At 39.6% G+C, this 16,087-nt stretch overlaps 1 protein-coding gene across 2 annotated transcripts in view; it reads right to left on the bottom strand.

Moving 5' to 3' along the window:
- Window positions 1–244: 244 nt before the first annotated feature.
- BRAF (B-Raf proto-oncogene, serine/threonine kinase) overlaps window positions 245–16,087 on the bottom strand; it is a 119,306-nt gene continuing 103,463 nt past the window's right edge. For both annotated transcript variants that reach the window (XM_073322392.1, XM_073322400.1), the window contains 2 exons: window positions 15,819–15,972; window positions 245–8,061 (listed from right to left, as the gene is read on the bottom strand). In XM_073322392.1, the coding sequence (XP_073178493.1) occupies window positions 8,039–8,061; window positions 15,819–15,972 (177 nt within the window). In that variant the 3' untranslated portion in view covers window positions 245–8,038. The remainder of the gene's footprint in view (window positions 8,062–15,818; window positions 15,973–16,087) is intronic.

Genomic DNA, 16,087 nt, shown 5'->3' with positions numbered 1-16,087 from the left:
GTTCTGAATCCTTGATGTTACTGCCTTTGAGGAAAGTGTGGAAATTCTAATCCGTTTCTTAAAGTGCAAATATCTACTCTAGCAGAGATCAACAGACAAGGAAGACACAGCCCTTTAGCCCAAGATAAAGTTGGGTTCTGACTCCCACTCTTATGAGCTGATTATCAAACTTCAGAGCTGTCACAACAACAAAACTACTCTTGTTAAAACACATCTGGGACAATATCTTGTGGACTGGACCTTAAAAATAAATATCTCATCTCAGATGTTTCTCCATGCAGTCAATCTTTATTATAGCAGTAATCTCATATTCACATCAAGTACATAGAACTTTTTGCCTTTTATATAATACAGAGTTCTTTAAATAACTTTACACAGAAATAGTTTTCTTCAATCAATTTCAGCTATCAAATTTTTAATGTTTTCTTTGTCTCCATGCTCTCTAACCAAACTGGACAATATTTCCCATTGTACAAATTTACATGAGAAAAAACTTCAAAGTACAAATGAAGGACTTGAGCAGGAAGGGGTAACAAAAGTAGAGGGGAAGGAAACAAGCAAGAAAAATAATTTTTATTAGCAATTACTGTGGACATTGGGAAGGGAAAGGAGGAGTTGCCATGGTCTGTGTAACAGAAAACTGAAAATATTTTCTTATGAATTAAAAAATAAATACAAGTTTTAAAACAATTACTCCACTGTAGTTTTTAAAAGCAGCTATAGAAATCTACTAACACAACTGTTTTCTTAAGTAACCAGATTGGACCTTCTACAGTGAAGACTCAGACCCTCACAAAACTTCTGGTGGTAAAAATACAGCTTAAAGGAATGTTGTTAGCACAGAGTTCAAACTGTGGGATGTACATTTCATTGCACTAAAAAAAAAAATCAAATCTATATATTTCCCTTTCCTCTCCTTACTAGAGTATTCTGTTGCTCATAAACAAGATATTATGAGGCAACATCTTTATAATATTTTTTAAAAAGCCATCCCCCTTGCTTTTCCCGAGTGCTATGCTTTCATGAACTTTTTAACAAAACATTGGTATTGTCTCCTTTGTGGAGAAAAGACCACCGCACCTTTCCTAACCTAGGGAGAGCGGCATGATCTTGAGCGAGGAAGGGACAGACTGTGCAACAACCGCACAAGTGATTAAACTATTCCTTCAAAACAAGGTGGAGTAATAGGAGAAAACAGGGGGCAGCCTGCATGCTTGTTTTGACAAAAGGAATATAGAGGACCCAAGCAGGAAGTTGCTTAGGAAAAAATCCTCTACCCAGCACTGGGGTCCATAGCCAGAACAAGTGCCAGTCATATGCAGAGGAAGGAATCTTCCCACTCAGAGAGACTGTTCCAATGGCTGGAGTAGGCTCGGTATCCCTGTGAAGAGGAGCCACACAGCAGATCCTCAGGGCCCCCTGCCGGTGCTCCAGCCTCAAGGGCTGTTCACAGCCTGCCCTTTCAAGTGAAGCATAGCAGACTAGCACTAATTCCAAAGGAGTCTCCAGCAGTGCAGAAGTAGGGGCAGGATTTGCCTTGTTAGTCCTACCAAGAGGGATTCAGATTTTTTTTTTTTAATAGCATGATGTAGATAAGCACATATTAAATCATGATACTAGTTAAGACATGCAGGTTGGCCACTGCCAGGTTTCAGTCTTTTGGGGGGGGGGGGGGGGGAGGGAGGAAAAAACAAGACTCAGGAAGGAATGATGTGCATGTCTTTTTTTAAACAGTTCACAGCTTTGAATAAAAAGCACATTTATTGCACTTACATTTTATTTTAGACAAAGTTATTTAAATTATGCCCACCCTCATAACCCCCACTATCCCCAAAATACCCACCATCCCAGTTTGGTCCATTTTACCCCTGTCTCCCCAACACAGATAGGGTTCATTGCTTGTCATGTCTTAACGTTTTACTGAACTCCCAAACACACAAAACAAACAAACTGAGTTCAAGCAGGGTGAAACCCAAATGAAATGATATCTGTCAAAACAAACTATTATTTAAAACTCAGACAACAGTTTCGGCTTTGTGTTTTACTAATTCAGAAGTAAATGTCATACAGGCTTATTCTCAACTACAATTGCTGCAGGTATGATAAGCCAGACAGAAAGACTGGATAGTACATGTAGGCTGTTAGGGCATCTGGATGGGTTGAACGTACTGTTGCTATGACACACTAAAACAAATGCTTAGGCAGTTTAAAAGTTCCCCAACATTACCACAAGCCCTCTCCCCTTCACAAAATAGGGAAATAGTTGTGTTTTTCATAGAAGTAGGGAGGATACTCTTTTCTTAAAGAGTATTTTCAGTGCATGGGCTGGAAGAAGAAGAAAAGTTCCAGATATTTCCTGGGCATTTAAGTAAAACATTTAAAAAACATTACACCCTGATTTATAAAAGGAACTAAAAAGGGGTTAATAGAAGTTTAATATTCTGTAATAATTGTGCATTTAATTGCACTGATTTACATAACAGAATTATGTCCAAAGTCTTCCACCAACAACAAAGGCAGGGAAAGGACTTGAAAAAACATTAAGAACAAAGACCATTCTCTTTTCCTTATGGACATACAGATGAAGTATGACACTAGTATTAAAGTACTGCTAGGAGCGAAGATAAGTTTGAAACATGAACACATCAAATCCAAACGTATATTTTGCCCCTCAACTGATAATATACTCATCATCTCCCAAGGTAAACGTGATTACAGGATATAGATCATTTAAACAGTGGCTGGGGTTGTAGAGGTTTAGCAGTGTATCAATATGAGGCCTGAGGAAGAACTAAAGAAACCTGCCGATACTCCATTAAACAACGTAACCCCGGACAAGGAAATTAACGGTATACCATGATGTACATGGCTTATGGGTACTGACAGTCAACCGTCTATTCTAGAGCTCACTTTTCATACACTGCTCTGGATATTCTGACTTTCTCTCTCCTAAGAACTTTATATTACATTTCCCTAACACGATGCTAGATTTTTGGAGGGGTCAAAAAGTCTTTTTATTAATTTTTTAAAAAATGCAACTCATTTATTTTCTGTAGAGTAGCTTCAAGTTGCAGATTTTCTCAGACATGTATATGTCTCATATAAACTTTATTTTGGATACGAACACTGGATATTTCTGTAAATTCTCCCCTCCCCATCTCCTCCATATATCTTTTGCTTACATTTACAAACTCAAAAACTGCTAACTTTTGTGAAAGGTCCATATTTGTATCTAAATATGAAGACACTGCATTGGAATTAAACCAAAGCCACTGCTCTAGTTACAAAGCACCTAATATATATGCATTGTTTTAAGTCATGAAGGCACAAGATCATTTGGCAAATTGCAAAGGTAACTTTTGGGAAGCCTCATGTATACCATTTAAGAGAGTTTCTGGATATCTTTTCTATATAAATATTACTAGCTTTCACTTCCTCAGTTTGTTCACATCAACATCCCCATCCTGCTATTTTTTAAAAACCGCCCCTTCATCCCACACACACACTTATGACTATTACTATTCACTGCTCTCATGGTGCTGACTAGCTTCTATATTAGCATCTTTAAACCTAAAGACAAACAAGACCTTTTTACTCCAACTGTCGCAACACCTGTTTTTGATGCATTGATTTACCAGCTAAGAAATAATAAAGCAGCCAAGAAAGAGGTGTGTGAGTGTGAGTGTGTATGAGATAAACTTGTATCTATAAAGAAAACGTGTGTGTGTGAGATAAACTTGTATCTATAAAGAAAATGTGTGTGATAAACTAGTCTCTATAAAGAAAATAAAAACCAAAACACTGAGACACAAAACATCCAGTATCTTCAAAGTGATGCCATGACAGTCCATTTATGCAACTGGCTTTCATCTGAATCTCGAAAGTACCTAAAAGGTTAGACTATCATATTACGTCCTGGTGACATTGTTTCAATGGACGGAAAGATACTTGTCTACAGTACTCTGAATAGTTTGTGCTACACATGCTGCACTCACAGTCAAGAAGGGAATATATTCCATAACAACCTGCAGGCCGGAAAGGTGTGAAATGTTTGCACGCTGCAGCTCTTAATTCAGCCCTCCACTACACAGATACCTTCAAGAACTATTGATGCCTCCACTGATATTAGATCACTGTGTCTTTGGGGCATGGACCTTGTCTTCAAAGTGTTCAGGAAAGCACCGTGTACATCGACAACACAATACAACTATAGAGGCAATTCTTCAGTATGTTTTTACCACTGGACATTTGCATAAAGATGTGATCTTTGTTAACAGTTCACACTTCTGTTTATTCACTTCACGTCATCGTAGGCCAAATGTTGTCCTCTAAAGAGCACATGTAGCTCCAACTGACTTAAGTAGAAGCCACTAAAATATGATGGCAGAATTTGACCCAAAATAATCTGTATTATCAGTAATAGCCAAAGAACTCAATTATGAGAAAGGATGATTTCAGGTAAGGAATAAAGCAAGCAGGAACAGATTAACTCAGTGACCTGCAAATGTTTTGTGAAAAATGAGAATAGCAAGACTCTGTTGAATATAGGAACATTCGGCATTTAACTGATGCTGATGCTTTAGAAGTAATTAGGCCCCTACATTCACTCCATTTGACTTCAATGCCACCACGATGCCCCAGACAATATACTATAGGGAAGAATCCTGCACTGACCGGGAGAAGGGACTAGATGATACGAGCATGGAGTTGGACTACAGGTTCTCAAGTGGTGGTTTTGAAAAGGTTTATTAGCTGCTCAGATATGTTGGAGCTTAAAGCAGTATAAGTGCCTAGATAATTTTGTATCTCAACAGGCATAAAAATATTTAATAAAATTTCCAAACCCAGCATGTGGGTTTATGTCCTAGTGCACTGAGCTGGGGAATCACAGATGAGCTGAAGCTGCATTGTGTGAACAGAGAGCCTGAATGTATTTATTATTTTTTAAAAGAGTTAATTGTTTTCTTCACCCCATTGCTATCTGGGGCTTTCAATACAGGTCCCTGCTACTGTCTCACTGTTTACCAAACACCTGCAAGGCACCTTTAAAACTGATCCTATTTTCATGCAAAACGTCTTTAGTAATTTCTGAAGGAAAAGAAATGAAGAAAAACAATTATTTACTAATCAAATTTTCCCAAAGTTTTGCATGAGGATTAAGGTGGTCTTTGTACAGATACAAAGCTGGACACAAACAAAGCATTACAGCTACTTTAAGAGAAAAAACTTGGAAGGTGATAGAAATGAAACCTGAAAGACTTAACTAAACAGTCAAACAACATACATGTTTTTTGGAGGGCAGGGGAAATCAAAGACCATGTGTTACTTATAAAGTGCTTTGCATGGACAAGGATAGCCATTTTCCTTGTGCTTTTCCTGTGGGCTCAAGAAGCATATTGTAGACTAATAGGTAATGAAGCATTACAAAATAAATTCATTTAAAAAGAGGATAAAAATAATTCCTTACTGTTATATTTTAACAAATACTTCTCTGCCAGCATGAAAATATAGAAGGAAACTAGGATTTTTATCCAGTACATTGAAATGATAATTCTTAACCCAGCAATACATACTTAGACTATACCGTTCTTTAGGAGCATATGTAATTTTCAGTTTGCCCTACATTTAACAAGCTATATCACAAGCCAAAAAAAAAAAAAAAAACGGTTGAGGGGAAAACTGATACAGTAATGACTTCACTCTCTTGGAGTTAATGTTGGTAAAAATTCTCAACTGTTGCTGACAACTTGGTTCCTAGCTTTCTCCACCTTGGTCTGTCAACTGCCTCAGATAGCACTGTACACTGCCATTACACTAACATGGCACACGGTGATTTCACCTGACTGTGCACTACTGCTCACTTTGCTTGCTTCTCCACACTGGAAAGTAGACACTGCTACTGATTATTTTAATTCCTGCCCATCTCAGGAAGGAAAAAACCTAATAGCATCTGAAGACCCACAGCAGAGAAGAAAAAAGTTGTGCTTGTTTGTTTGTTAAAATGCACCCTGTACACATAATCAATTCTATTCATGTAGTAACATGAATTGCTTCATCCTTGTGGTAACTTCACGTCACTCTTTGTTGCTGTCTGGCTAATGTTTGTGGAATTAACATGAATACACAGTATTTCAATTATATTTCTCACTTCAAATTAATCAGGACCCCTTAACCCCAGCAAATATTAATTGACAAACGTTAACAGGCTACCTATATCTCTAGGGGTACCCTTCTGTACACAGGAAAGGTCCCCACTCACTTAGTGAGGCAAAAGCCATGTGTTCAGCCAACGCCATGTGCATTTGTACAAATTTAACTCCTTTACATGTGTCTCATGATTTCATTCACCTAAGAAAAGCGCTGCCAATTAGAGGCGTCAATTCTCCTGCCTCATGTAGAGTGGTCTAGGGCAGATATTAACCAAACTCTGAAGACTTCCATGTGAGCTTGAATTTCTTTCTACTATGGTCTGACTTGCCTCTGTACAAATAATTTAAGTTTCATACCACACATCGGAGAATTCTGCAAACAGATCACATCACAAGATATTCTACTAGAGGTAAACAATGTGCTGAACTTTATGAATTTGTCTTCTGACTTGGTAACTTGTCAAAAAGCTACCAACCATTTGAGAACTGGGCTTGGAGGACAGGGAAACAAGGGAAACTAATTGGATACTGCCACCTTTATCCTAGTTTGCAAACTGTGGAAAAGGGAAAAATGGAGGGATGGAAACAAGAGAGTCAAACAGAGGGAACCAACGAGAGGAGAAAAGGTCAGCGTGGATCCAGCAAGTACCGTTTTTTGTAGTAGTAGTTTGTTTTTTTAATCTAACACCTTGCCACTGGGACAAGATGCTCCACATTTACACACACACTTATCAGAGAACACTGAGTTACCAGGATAAAAATCCTTTTAAAAAAGCTCTCTAAGTACCAAAACACAATTTGCAGAATGTCTAATTTGGGGGTGGGAGGGGGGGATTTTTTATATATTTTTTTTCAGTTCAACCTGAGAACTATTTTTTCCTGTTTATGAAAACCTTATATATTGGTAAGGTACCTGGCATTAACCTGCACCCTCATTTAAAATAAAACTTTTAAAATAGGTACATACACCATTCCATAGTCTGTATTAGCAGTTTTACAGACTTCGGATGCCATTATCACATTTCTGAAAAATACACTGAATTAGATGATACAAAAAAATATTTTGAGAACTTGCTACATATATTTTTTTTTTTGGTTAACTTTAGTTTGTTGCTGGACCAACGAGAGGAGCTTCCCAATCCTTCTGAAAGATGCCCTGTCTGAGCACACCAGAAAGTATTAGAAACAAGAAAAGGGTAGGTTTTTTGGATAAGTGAAAAGTAAATTTGAATATGGTGCAGCATCCCCTTTTCCTCCAGATTAACTTCTCTCCAAGCCACCTCCCACCCCTCAAAGTATCAAATTTAACTGGGATAAAAGTCAATGATGTAGACTGATTGAAATGTTTGATATCTGCATTTAAATGAAAAGGGGATACTGCATTTTGACCCATAAATCAGTAAGCATGCCAGGAAAAAAATAAATCAGAACAGAAGATGATTCTTTTGATTAGCACTCTCATCAGATGTTCAGCCTCTGATGATTCGTTGTTAGAGGGAGAAAGCCAACTGGCAGACATCCAAAGCAAGTCTCCTAAGCTGCTGCAGCAGTTCCATCCCCTTATGCCTGAGCACCAAAGTCAAAACACGCGTGCCCTCTCCTCTCTCCTGGGAATGATGACAACGGTACAGGCAGCCACTGCGGTCTCTGAATACACGTGGTGTTTTGTGTTGAAGGAGAAACACTGGCAGCAGAGAATTCTGGTTCCTAAAAAGATTATTTCCCCCCCTTGTGTTGGACCAGCAGTTCCCTTCTGCTCTGCTCTAAGCTTACGGATATCTTTTCCTAAATTGCTTTAGGTTTGGAGGAGCAGAACAGAGTTTTGATGTTAAGAAACTGTAGGAACACAAGACTTAAATAATAGAGTGGGTGCTGCCATGGCGCTGTGGCTACTTGAACGCTGCAAATTCTCCTGTAGAGGGAGGACAAGAGGGAGGACAAGATCTTGGTTTAAAAAGGTGATCTCAATTATCAGCTGGACAGAGATTTCTGCAGTTGAACACTAGGCTGAATATGTCAGATGTTAAAAAATGCAACAGTTAAAATTAAGGCACAGAAAGACCATACTTGTAGTGACAGAACATCAAGTGTACTCAGCATATTTTTTTGAAGTAAGATTTCTTAAAAGCAAGCCAGGCCCATTTTGCTCAGGGCAGAGGTCTGAACATTCACAGGAAGAAAATCTTTTTCACCGTGAGTTTTAAAATAAAATGCTAAATTAGAATTTCATTTTTAAGCTTCCTACTGTCAGATGCGTCCCACTTGCTGAAAAGTGACATTTGTAATAATGCAGTTTTTCAGCCTGTAAACCAGTTTTATCTTGCTTCAAAACTGGTTTAATAATCAAAAGAATTACTGTGCTTACACATGAATCTTTAAGTGTTACGCACTAAAGTCCTTTTGATTATTAAACCAATACTACAGTACATTAGAAACTGGTTTATAGACCAATGCAGCAATCTAATGGGATGGGAACCTGAGATGTGAACTCGTCCATTCACTCCTGGGCCAGAAAGCAGAGTGGTGGAAGTACATTCACTCACCAAGGACAGGAAGCACAAGGATAGGAGCCTAGCCTGGGTCTGAAACAACCCTAATGGCCATTTTAGAATTATTTAACAATAAATAATACTTCTATACAGTGCCTTCCCATACACATTTAATTAAGCCTCAACACCCTTTGCGGTCGATCCATATCCTCACGTCACAGAAATGAAGCCGTGGCACAGAGATTAAGATTGTTGCCCAAGGCCACACAAGAAGTCTGTAGCAAACCCTGGAATGAAACCAAAGCCTGTTGCCCCCAGATTCTGTACTTTAGATAAAAGACCTTTCTTTCCTCCCTACCAATAAATTGTACTTTGGCAGGCTTTTCATGGAGGATCTCTATATGTGCTTCACTAGAGGGGACTGAGTGTGAGGAAAAGAAACTGGCCTACGGTCTCCATTATTGGGTTCATGCACTGCTGGTAGGACAAGTTATGCCACTTTCCTGCAAGAGAATACCTGTCCATTCCGTACACTGTTACAATCGAACACTGCTCCCTATCTTGGTATCCACTGTTTCAAACAACTGCTCCCTACATTGGTATCCTTCCACCTTCTGAAAAACAGCCCAAATAGTCTAAAGAAAAATAAGTACAAGTATTGTCTTACATGTATGCCCTGAATGGGGGGTGGAAGGGGTGGAACGGACAGAAATATATTCACAAGTATTATTTAAAAAGAATTATGTTAGTTCAATTCAAAATGACACTCAGTTCCCCAAAACGTGTAGCACAGCCTGCTTTACAAAGGAAAGAACCAAGGAAAGTGAACAAGTCTCCATGTGAGGAGAACGTGCACAGAGAGTACTCTTAGGAATAACTCATACAGAAGTGCATGCACTGAGGTACTCCCTAAAGGACACAGGAGCACATAAGGGAGTCAGAGTTGAGAAAATTAATCAAAGGTCTTGATTAGAAGGAGAGTGTCATGGGAAGTGAGTGAGGGGGTGTTTCCCAGATTTCTAAAAAAGGGGGACTGGGATAAAGAATGGGGCATATTGTAATCTACAGAACCATGTGTATCTTGTTTATTGGTGGGGTTATTTTTAAGTAGTAACAATGCAGAAAGCATTTCACAATGTTTAGCTTTTTCCAGACTACCCTTTTGCAAGTTCAAACATAATTCCTTCAGTAGCACTTCTGTCATCCTTCATTTGGCAAAAATTCAATATGACTTTTATTTGTTTATATCTTTCTGGGAATCAGCATTAAAGAGAACACCAGAATCATGATAAGCTTGGAGGATGAAATTTATCCAGGAGCAGAAGGGCCAGCACAAGTTCAGTGCACTACTTAAGCCACATTTAAGCCTTATTTTGAAGGCTTAACTGGGATGTGAGCAATGCATAAGCCTTGCACTAGCCCTCTGCACAAGGATGAATTTCACCCTGAGAGCAGTAGTAGGGACATTATACCAAAGCAATGTTCATTTTCCTCACTTTAAATCTTCCAGCATCATGGCTGTTAATTTAAGGCATGGGGTAGAGGGAGCACAGGAAGAGAATTGTCAGGAGAACTTCTCACCATTTTAAAATTAGTCAAGTTTGGGGCTTGAACAGGTTTAGCGTCCTGTAATCTGTGGAAGTCACACACATGAAACTTGCAAGTAAAAATATGCCCTCTGACAGCTCCAGTACTCCATGAAGGCATGTAACTGAAAGATAATCCTGTTAAATGAAGTGTTTTTATCCACGGGCTCCGTTTACTGTGTTAATACTCTCTTAACCCTACCAAAAGATGAAACCCTTGCTCTCAAACACTCAATATACTTAATGTTATCCTCTCTCTGGCATATCTACAGCATCTTTTAGTAGAACTCATGGCCTCGTGTTTCAGTACTTTTTTTGAAAGGGAAAAAGGACAAAAGGTTACAGTATTGCCTCTTTGAGGTTAACAGGCCAAACTGTCTAAACAGGTTCTATTTAATTTGCTTTTCAGTCTACTTTCCGAAATGGCTGATTAAAGATTAATTGATAAACAAGAGATTGCTCCCTCTTTACTCCTCTTGTGCCTGTTTCAGCTAATAGTTCAGTTTTTAATTGTTGCTAAGAGACTTCAGAAGACGAAAGATGAACTACTTATATGAATGAGCTGGAGAACAGAGCGAGGGGGTCAAAATATTTCATCTAGTGACTGACATAATGCATAGCAGATGCTAACAGGTCAATACTGTCAGTCATTTTTCAGTCTGTCTACATCTACATCTTAGTAAAGTGACATTTATAACAAGCTGATCTTAGTCTATACTTATTAACTTTCAGGTGCTAGCCTGATCTCAGATAACAAATCTTAACTGAATGGGTGACAAATTTAGTGCAGATAACATGCTGGCCCTGTAGTGGTAGATAATCAAGATACATTTATTCTAAAATCTGAGAGACTCTCTCTATATATATATATAAAAAATCTACTTGCCAACAAAAGTTCTTGTTCTGCAAGTGCATTGGCTCCAAACAGCCACGCTGCAAGAGTCATGTATCCAGCCATGTGGCCACAGAACTCTGTTGAGCAGTGGTTGGCAGTTAAGAGCAAAATTCCCTTATCCCAACATTTCATATAATGAGGATATAAAAACCTTGCCCCAGCTCATCTTTACCCCCCACCCCACCCCATCCTCTATCTGTAGAATGACTGACTTGACAAGCACAGACCTCTGGTTCTTGAAACCCACCAAACATGCTGTCATATGAAGTAACTTAAGATGTTCACTACCCAGCTGTTCTGCTGGGACAAGAGATCTTGACTCTGAGGAAGACTGAATGGATGACCTTCAGACAGTGCCATAAGCTCTGAGAACAAGTCTGCTGTGCCCAGCCCAGCGTTAATAGGGTCACTCTGGTTCTGTCATGCCGAACCTTATGCAATGCTCTGGATGCGAGAGGAAACAAGAAAGAGCATTTTTCCCTCAGCATGTAAGAAAAATTTTTGATTGTGGATTTCTGCCTTCTCTCAATCAGAACATCTGACACTTGTTTTGACTTTCAGCAAACAACTCAATTTCCAAATGCCATAGATGATTTGAATGACCACTTATGATGGTCCCCATTTGTCTCAAGTAGATGGCTAAGGCATTTTCATACCTGTTAGGCGCAGAGCAGATGGACCCACTTTGTTTCAAATGCACAATTTCCAAAAACTATTGTAATAAGAAGAGACCAAGTTCTTCCATATATGTCCATATAATAAATCACATTCATATGGTCTGTACTAGCTGCCCCTCATCTCTGGGAGAAAGGATTTGTGATCCAACTTACAGATCTTCAGCTCTAGCAAATTTATGTGGACTCTTTTCCAAAGACTATTCACTGCTCCAAGATTCTTCATGTGCTCCTTAACCCAGATTTGATGCAACACTGTCTGAGAAGCAAGGTAAGAGAAGGGCATCCCCCGGCCTTTGAGATGCACACTGGCAGTATCCACAGCAGTAGTAAGTATCTGATCCACCGAGACGAAAATATTTCTACACCAGCTGCAGCTACCTCTACCTGGGTCATATTTGTATACTTACCAACGGGGCTGACACAAATGCAGGTCTCCATCAGGCCTCACGCATGCAGATAAAATCTCACAGAACCATCTAGCACGGACATGGCTAGGCTCACTGTCTGGGACAGGTAAGCTAGAACTCTTGTAAAATTTAGGCTGGGCCTCTATGAAGATTAGAGCCTGCCCAGGGACCAAGTTTGATTTCACTTTGTTTACTCTCAGACCAAGAGATCTGAAGAAGGAGCATATCTCACCGGGAATAAACCATTTCACAGTAAGACTGGGCTCTAATGATCCAGTTATCCAGATCCAGATACACCTGTAAATCTTGTCAACGCAGACAAGCAGTAGTCACTACTAGTTACTTGGTGAATACTCTGCAGGCTACTAAATTGTACAGATTGTTTTCCCCCACAAACCTAAGGTAGTCACTGTACTTTTGCCTTGAGTACAGAAGTAGGCATCTTGAGAGGATAAGGACCCATAACCAAACCTGAGGATTGAGAATAGGGACTGGGTTTGCCCCAAAGAAACCATGCAAAATTAGATTTTAAAAAAGCTCCAGAAAAAGTCTGTCTCTCTTTGCATAGGTCCAGGATAGGTGATGGGAAATCACACAAAGCCCTAATATTACTTGGAGGAGAGGAGGAAGCAGTTAAGATGCTCACATCAGAGGATGAGGCAGACAGTTATACTTCTGAGGACTTGATGTCACATCAGGAAAATTAGTGAATTCAGGTGGAGACAGCAGAGGGATCCCTACTAAATCCTTCACCCGCTCAGGAGATTTTTTGGGAGAGTAGAAAATCATGGTCTCTTCTTACCACTCTTCACTGAAGAGACCTCTGACACAGGTGGTGGAAGACCATAGGGTAAAAATCCCCAAAGTGTGTTCAGATGGAGGGAAGTCTGGGTAAGATTTAAACTTTGGAGCTTCCCAACCTGACACCTGAGGCTCCAAGGATGTTCCTGTGCCCATACAGGGCTCCCCTTGAGTGAAGCTGCAGCAGAATGGCAAGTAACCCCCCTTTTTTTTTTGGTTCCAAGAAGTCCAATGCACTCAGCTTAGATATAGCAGGAAAAGTGGGCCCCATATATCTGAATATGACATTCGGTTTTTCCAGAACTGTGGTTCCCATGGCATCAAGGGCTCATCAGCACAGCACTGACGGGAAAATCTTGAACAGATCTGACAGACTGTAAGAGGGAGTAAGCTGGGGCTGGGCAGTGATGATGGCTCTGTGTTTTCTGACAGCCCCACCACTGGAGCCTTCAAAGGTTATTGGCTCCTGGTACTTAGATGACATGGAACAGTGCCCCGATGTGTATGACTGATCTAGCTGGCCCAGATCCAAACAAGTTCTACTCTTCTCCGAGATCCAGGGAAGCAGACATAAATCTGACTGTGGGATCCTTGTCAGAACACCTTTTTTTTTTTTAAACCAAGATGCCTCTGGGTTCTGCTGGAATCATAGCTGCTTACTCTGTACCCTTAGCCGAGGGAAACCATTCTGACAGTTCCTTGCAGGATGATTTTACAAGAGGAAGAGCCCTTTCTGCCTGGGATTCTACACCGTATCTTGTTTTGACAGCAAGGGAGGCATAGCAGCCATACTGCTTGCACCTGAGGAGGCATCATAACCTTCAGCTGAGTGCCCTTCCCCAAAGCATAAGAGGCACTTTTCTTGACTATCTGAAGTAGGGAATTTCATGGGAAAGAGAAAAAAAACCTTTAGAACTCTGGTTTTAAGATAGATCTGCCATGGTGAACTAAAAATACCCAAACATTGACAAAATGGTCAAAAATGTTTAAAAAAAAAAGCTTTTAATCCTAAACCTAACTCTAATAAAACCACAATTTACAATTGGAGTTCCTTATCTTACGAAATGGAAAAAAAACAGGTTTGTTCTGTTACTATTCCAGCAGGTGGATAGAAAGGAACTAGGGAAACTATTAGAAGGGCTAGGCGATTATTGTCAGCCTATGGAATGTAGGAATTGCTCACACCTCTCCAAGCCCTCAGCTACCAACTACTGCATTACAAGGATCTGTGACCACATGGCTAGGCACTCTACTGCTTCAGCAGGGTCTGGCATGCAGGAAAGCTTTTTGCTGTTCACCCCCATCTAATGGTAAGACATCCTGGCAGCACCACTGCAAACTTATCTACAAATTATAAACCAGAAGCCATTAGGAAATATTTTCCTTGCCTTGATAGCAAAATCTTGTTTCTGGTGGAGAGAAACTGTTCACAGTAAACAGCTTAATATTTAAAAGAACTGTAAAATATTCAAGAACACAGTTCAAATAGGACAGGAATATGACAATGAGGACATTGAAAATGTTACTGTTTTAATGTCTGCCACCAGAGGTCAGTGTAACATGAAACAGATAGGACTACTCTGTCATTTACCTGTTCAAGTTGAATAATCCAAAAAAAAAAAAAAAAAAAGAAGAAGAAAAATAGGGTATGAGTTGACATTATGATCTTAGCAGGGTTTCTAGTTTGCTTTGCTAGGTACTTGCAGTCAACCCAATAACTTCTATACAAAAGCAAAACATTCTCCCCACAGAAAAGAGACTTCTTCAGCAACATTACTAACTAAAATAAAGTAGTGAAATAATAGCAAACCATTTTTTAAAACATAAAATTCATTGTACAATATTGATTTCCCACTGAAAACAACTTTTCAAGTTTACTGCTTTGTTTCTACAAAATAGGTTTTTCCTATTGTGGGTGTTAACATATTATTGCATAGCAGACACACATTTGATTATGTTCTCAGAGTCGTCAAGTTTCTCAAAATAAGACTCCTTCTAATTTGCAGGATACAGGGATGATTATTCATGATATGTGTGCTGTTCAGAAGCAACACCAGACATCTGAAGTTTGTTCTACATTGCAGAGATATTAGAGATTTGTAAAAGGTTTTAAAGTAGAACTGGTCAGACCATTTAGACAAAAAACAGATACCTTCTCTAGTAAAAGATATTTTCCAACCAGCACTCTTTTAAACCATAAATTTAAAAATAAAAGTCACACATTGCCAAAGCCTTCCTTTGCAATCTGTGTTGTGTTTGCTCACCTTTGCTGACTACACCAAGTTTTGGCTGTGCTCAGCCTTGCAGCTAAGGTCTTTTTGCCATCTTCACATATCACCAGCAACACAACTAATCTGAGAAGCTAAAACCTGTTGCTCATGGATACGGACAATTCAATTGAAAAAAATATATAGTTTGATTATTTAAACATAAAGACACCGCCCACAAAGCAACTAACCCAACCATCAAAGTAAGGAAAGAAGGCACAGAAAGCAAAGGAAATGCAAGGTATGACCCAGTAACCAAAACAGGTTTTTTTTGTTTTGTCTGAAGTGACTTTTCCCTTAGATGACCTTTTAATCCTTTTGTGCTGGCAATTCCCAGGGCATCCATATCTAGCAACAGTCTCCATGCCAGCAACATACAAAGCCCACACTCCTAACACGTAAGTGTTTACTCCCTCAGTGCACCTTTAAAGAGAACAGCATGTAGGAATTCAGAACATACGCACACTTGTGCACGCACACACGGGAACAGAACAGCACTCACACAGGCACATGCTTTGAACGCCTTTTCAGTGTACTGGAAACCCACCGTATCCCCCTGCCTGGATGGGTGTTTTTGGAGAAGCACAAGTATACAGACTAAAATCCTCCGTCTGGAAGCCAGCCCGGTTTAATGAGGGCTCAGATGCACTGCGGTGAATTTTTGGCAATGACCGAGCCAGAAGCTCAATGGAGGCAAGAATCTAAAACAAGCAGAAAACAAGAGAAGATCAAAACTGGTGCTGTAGAGTGGCAACAGCACCCATAAAGCCAAAGGCAGAAACGAACATAGCTTTTGTTTGATTCAAACCATTACTG

This window comes from Lepidochelys kempii, chromosome 1, assembly GCF_965140265.1.
Source record: "Lepidochelys kempii isolate rLepKem1 chromosome 1, rLepKem1.hap2, whole genome shotgun sequence".
In the NCBI taxonomy this organism is placed as follows: Eukaryota; Metazoa; Chordata; order Testudines; family Cheloniidae; genus Lepidochelys; species Lepidochelys kempii.
The sequence above is the reverse complement of the archived record's forward strand: the minus strand, read 5'-3'. Positions and strand labels throughout refer to the sequence as shown.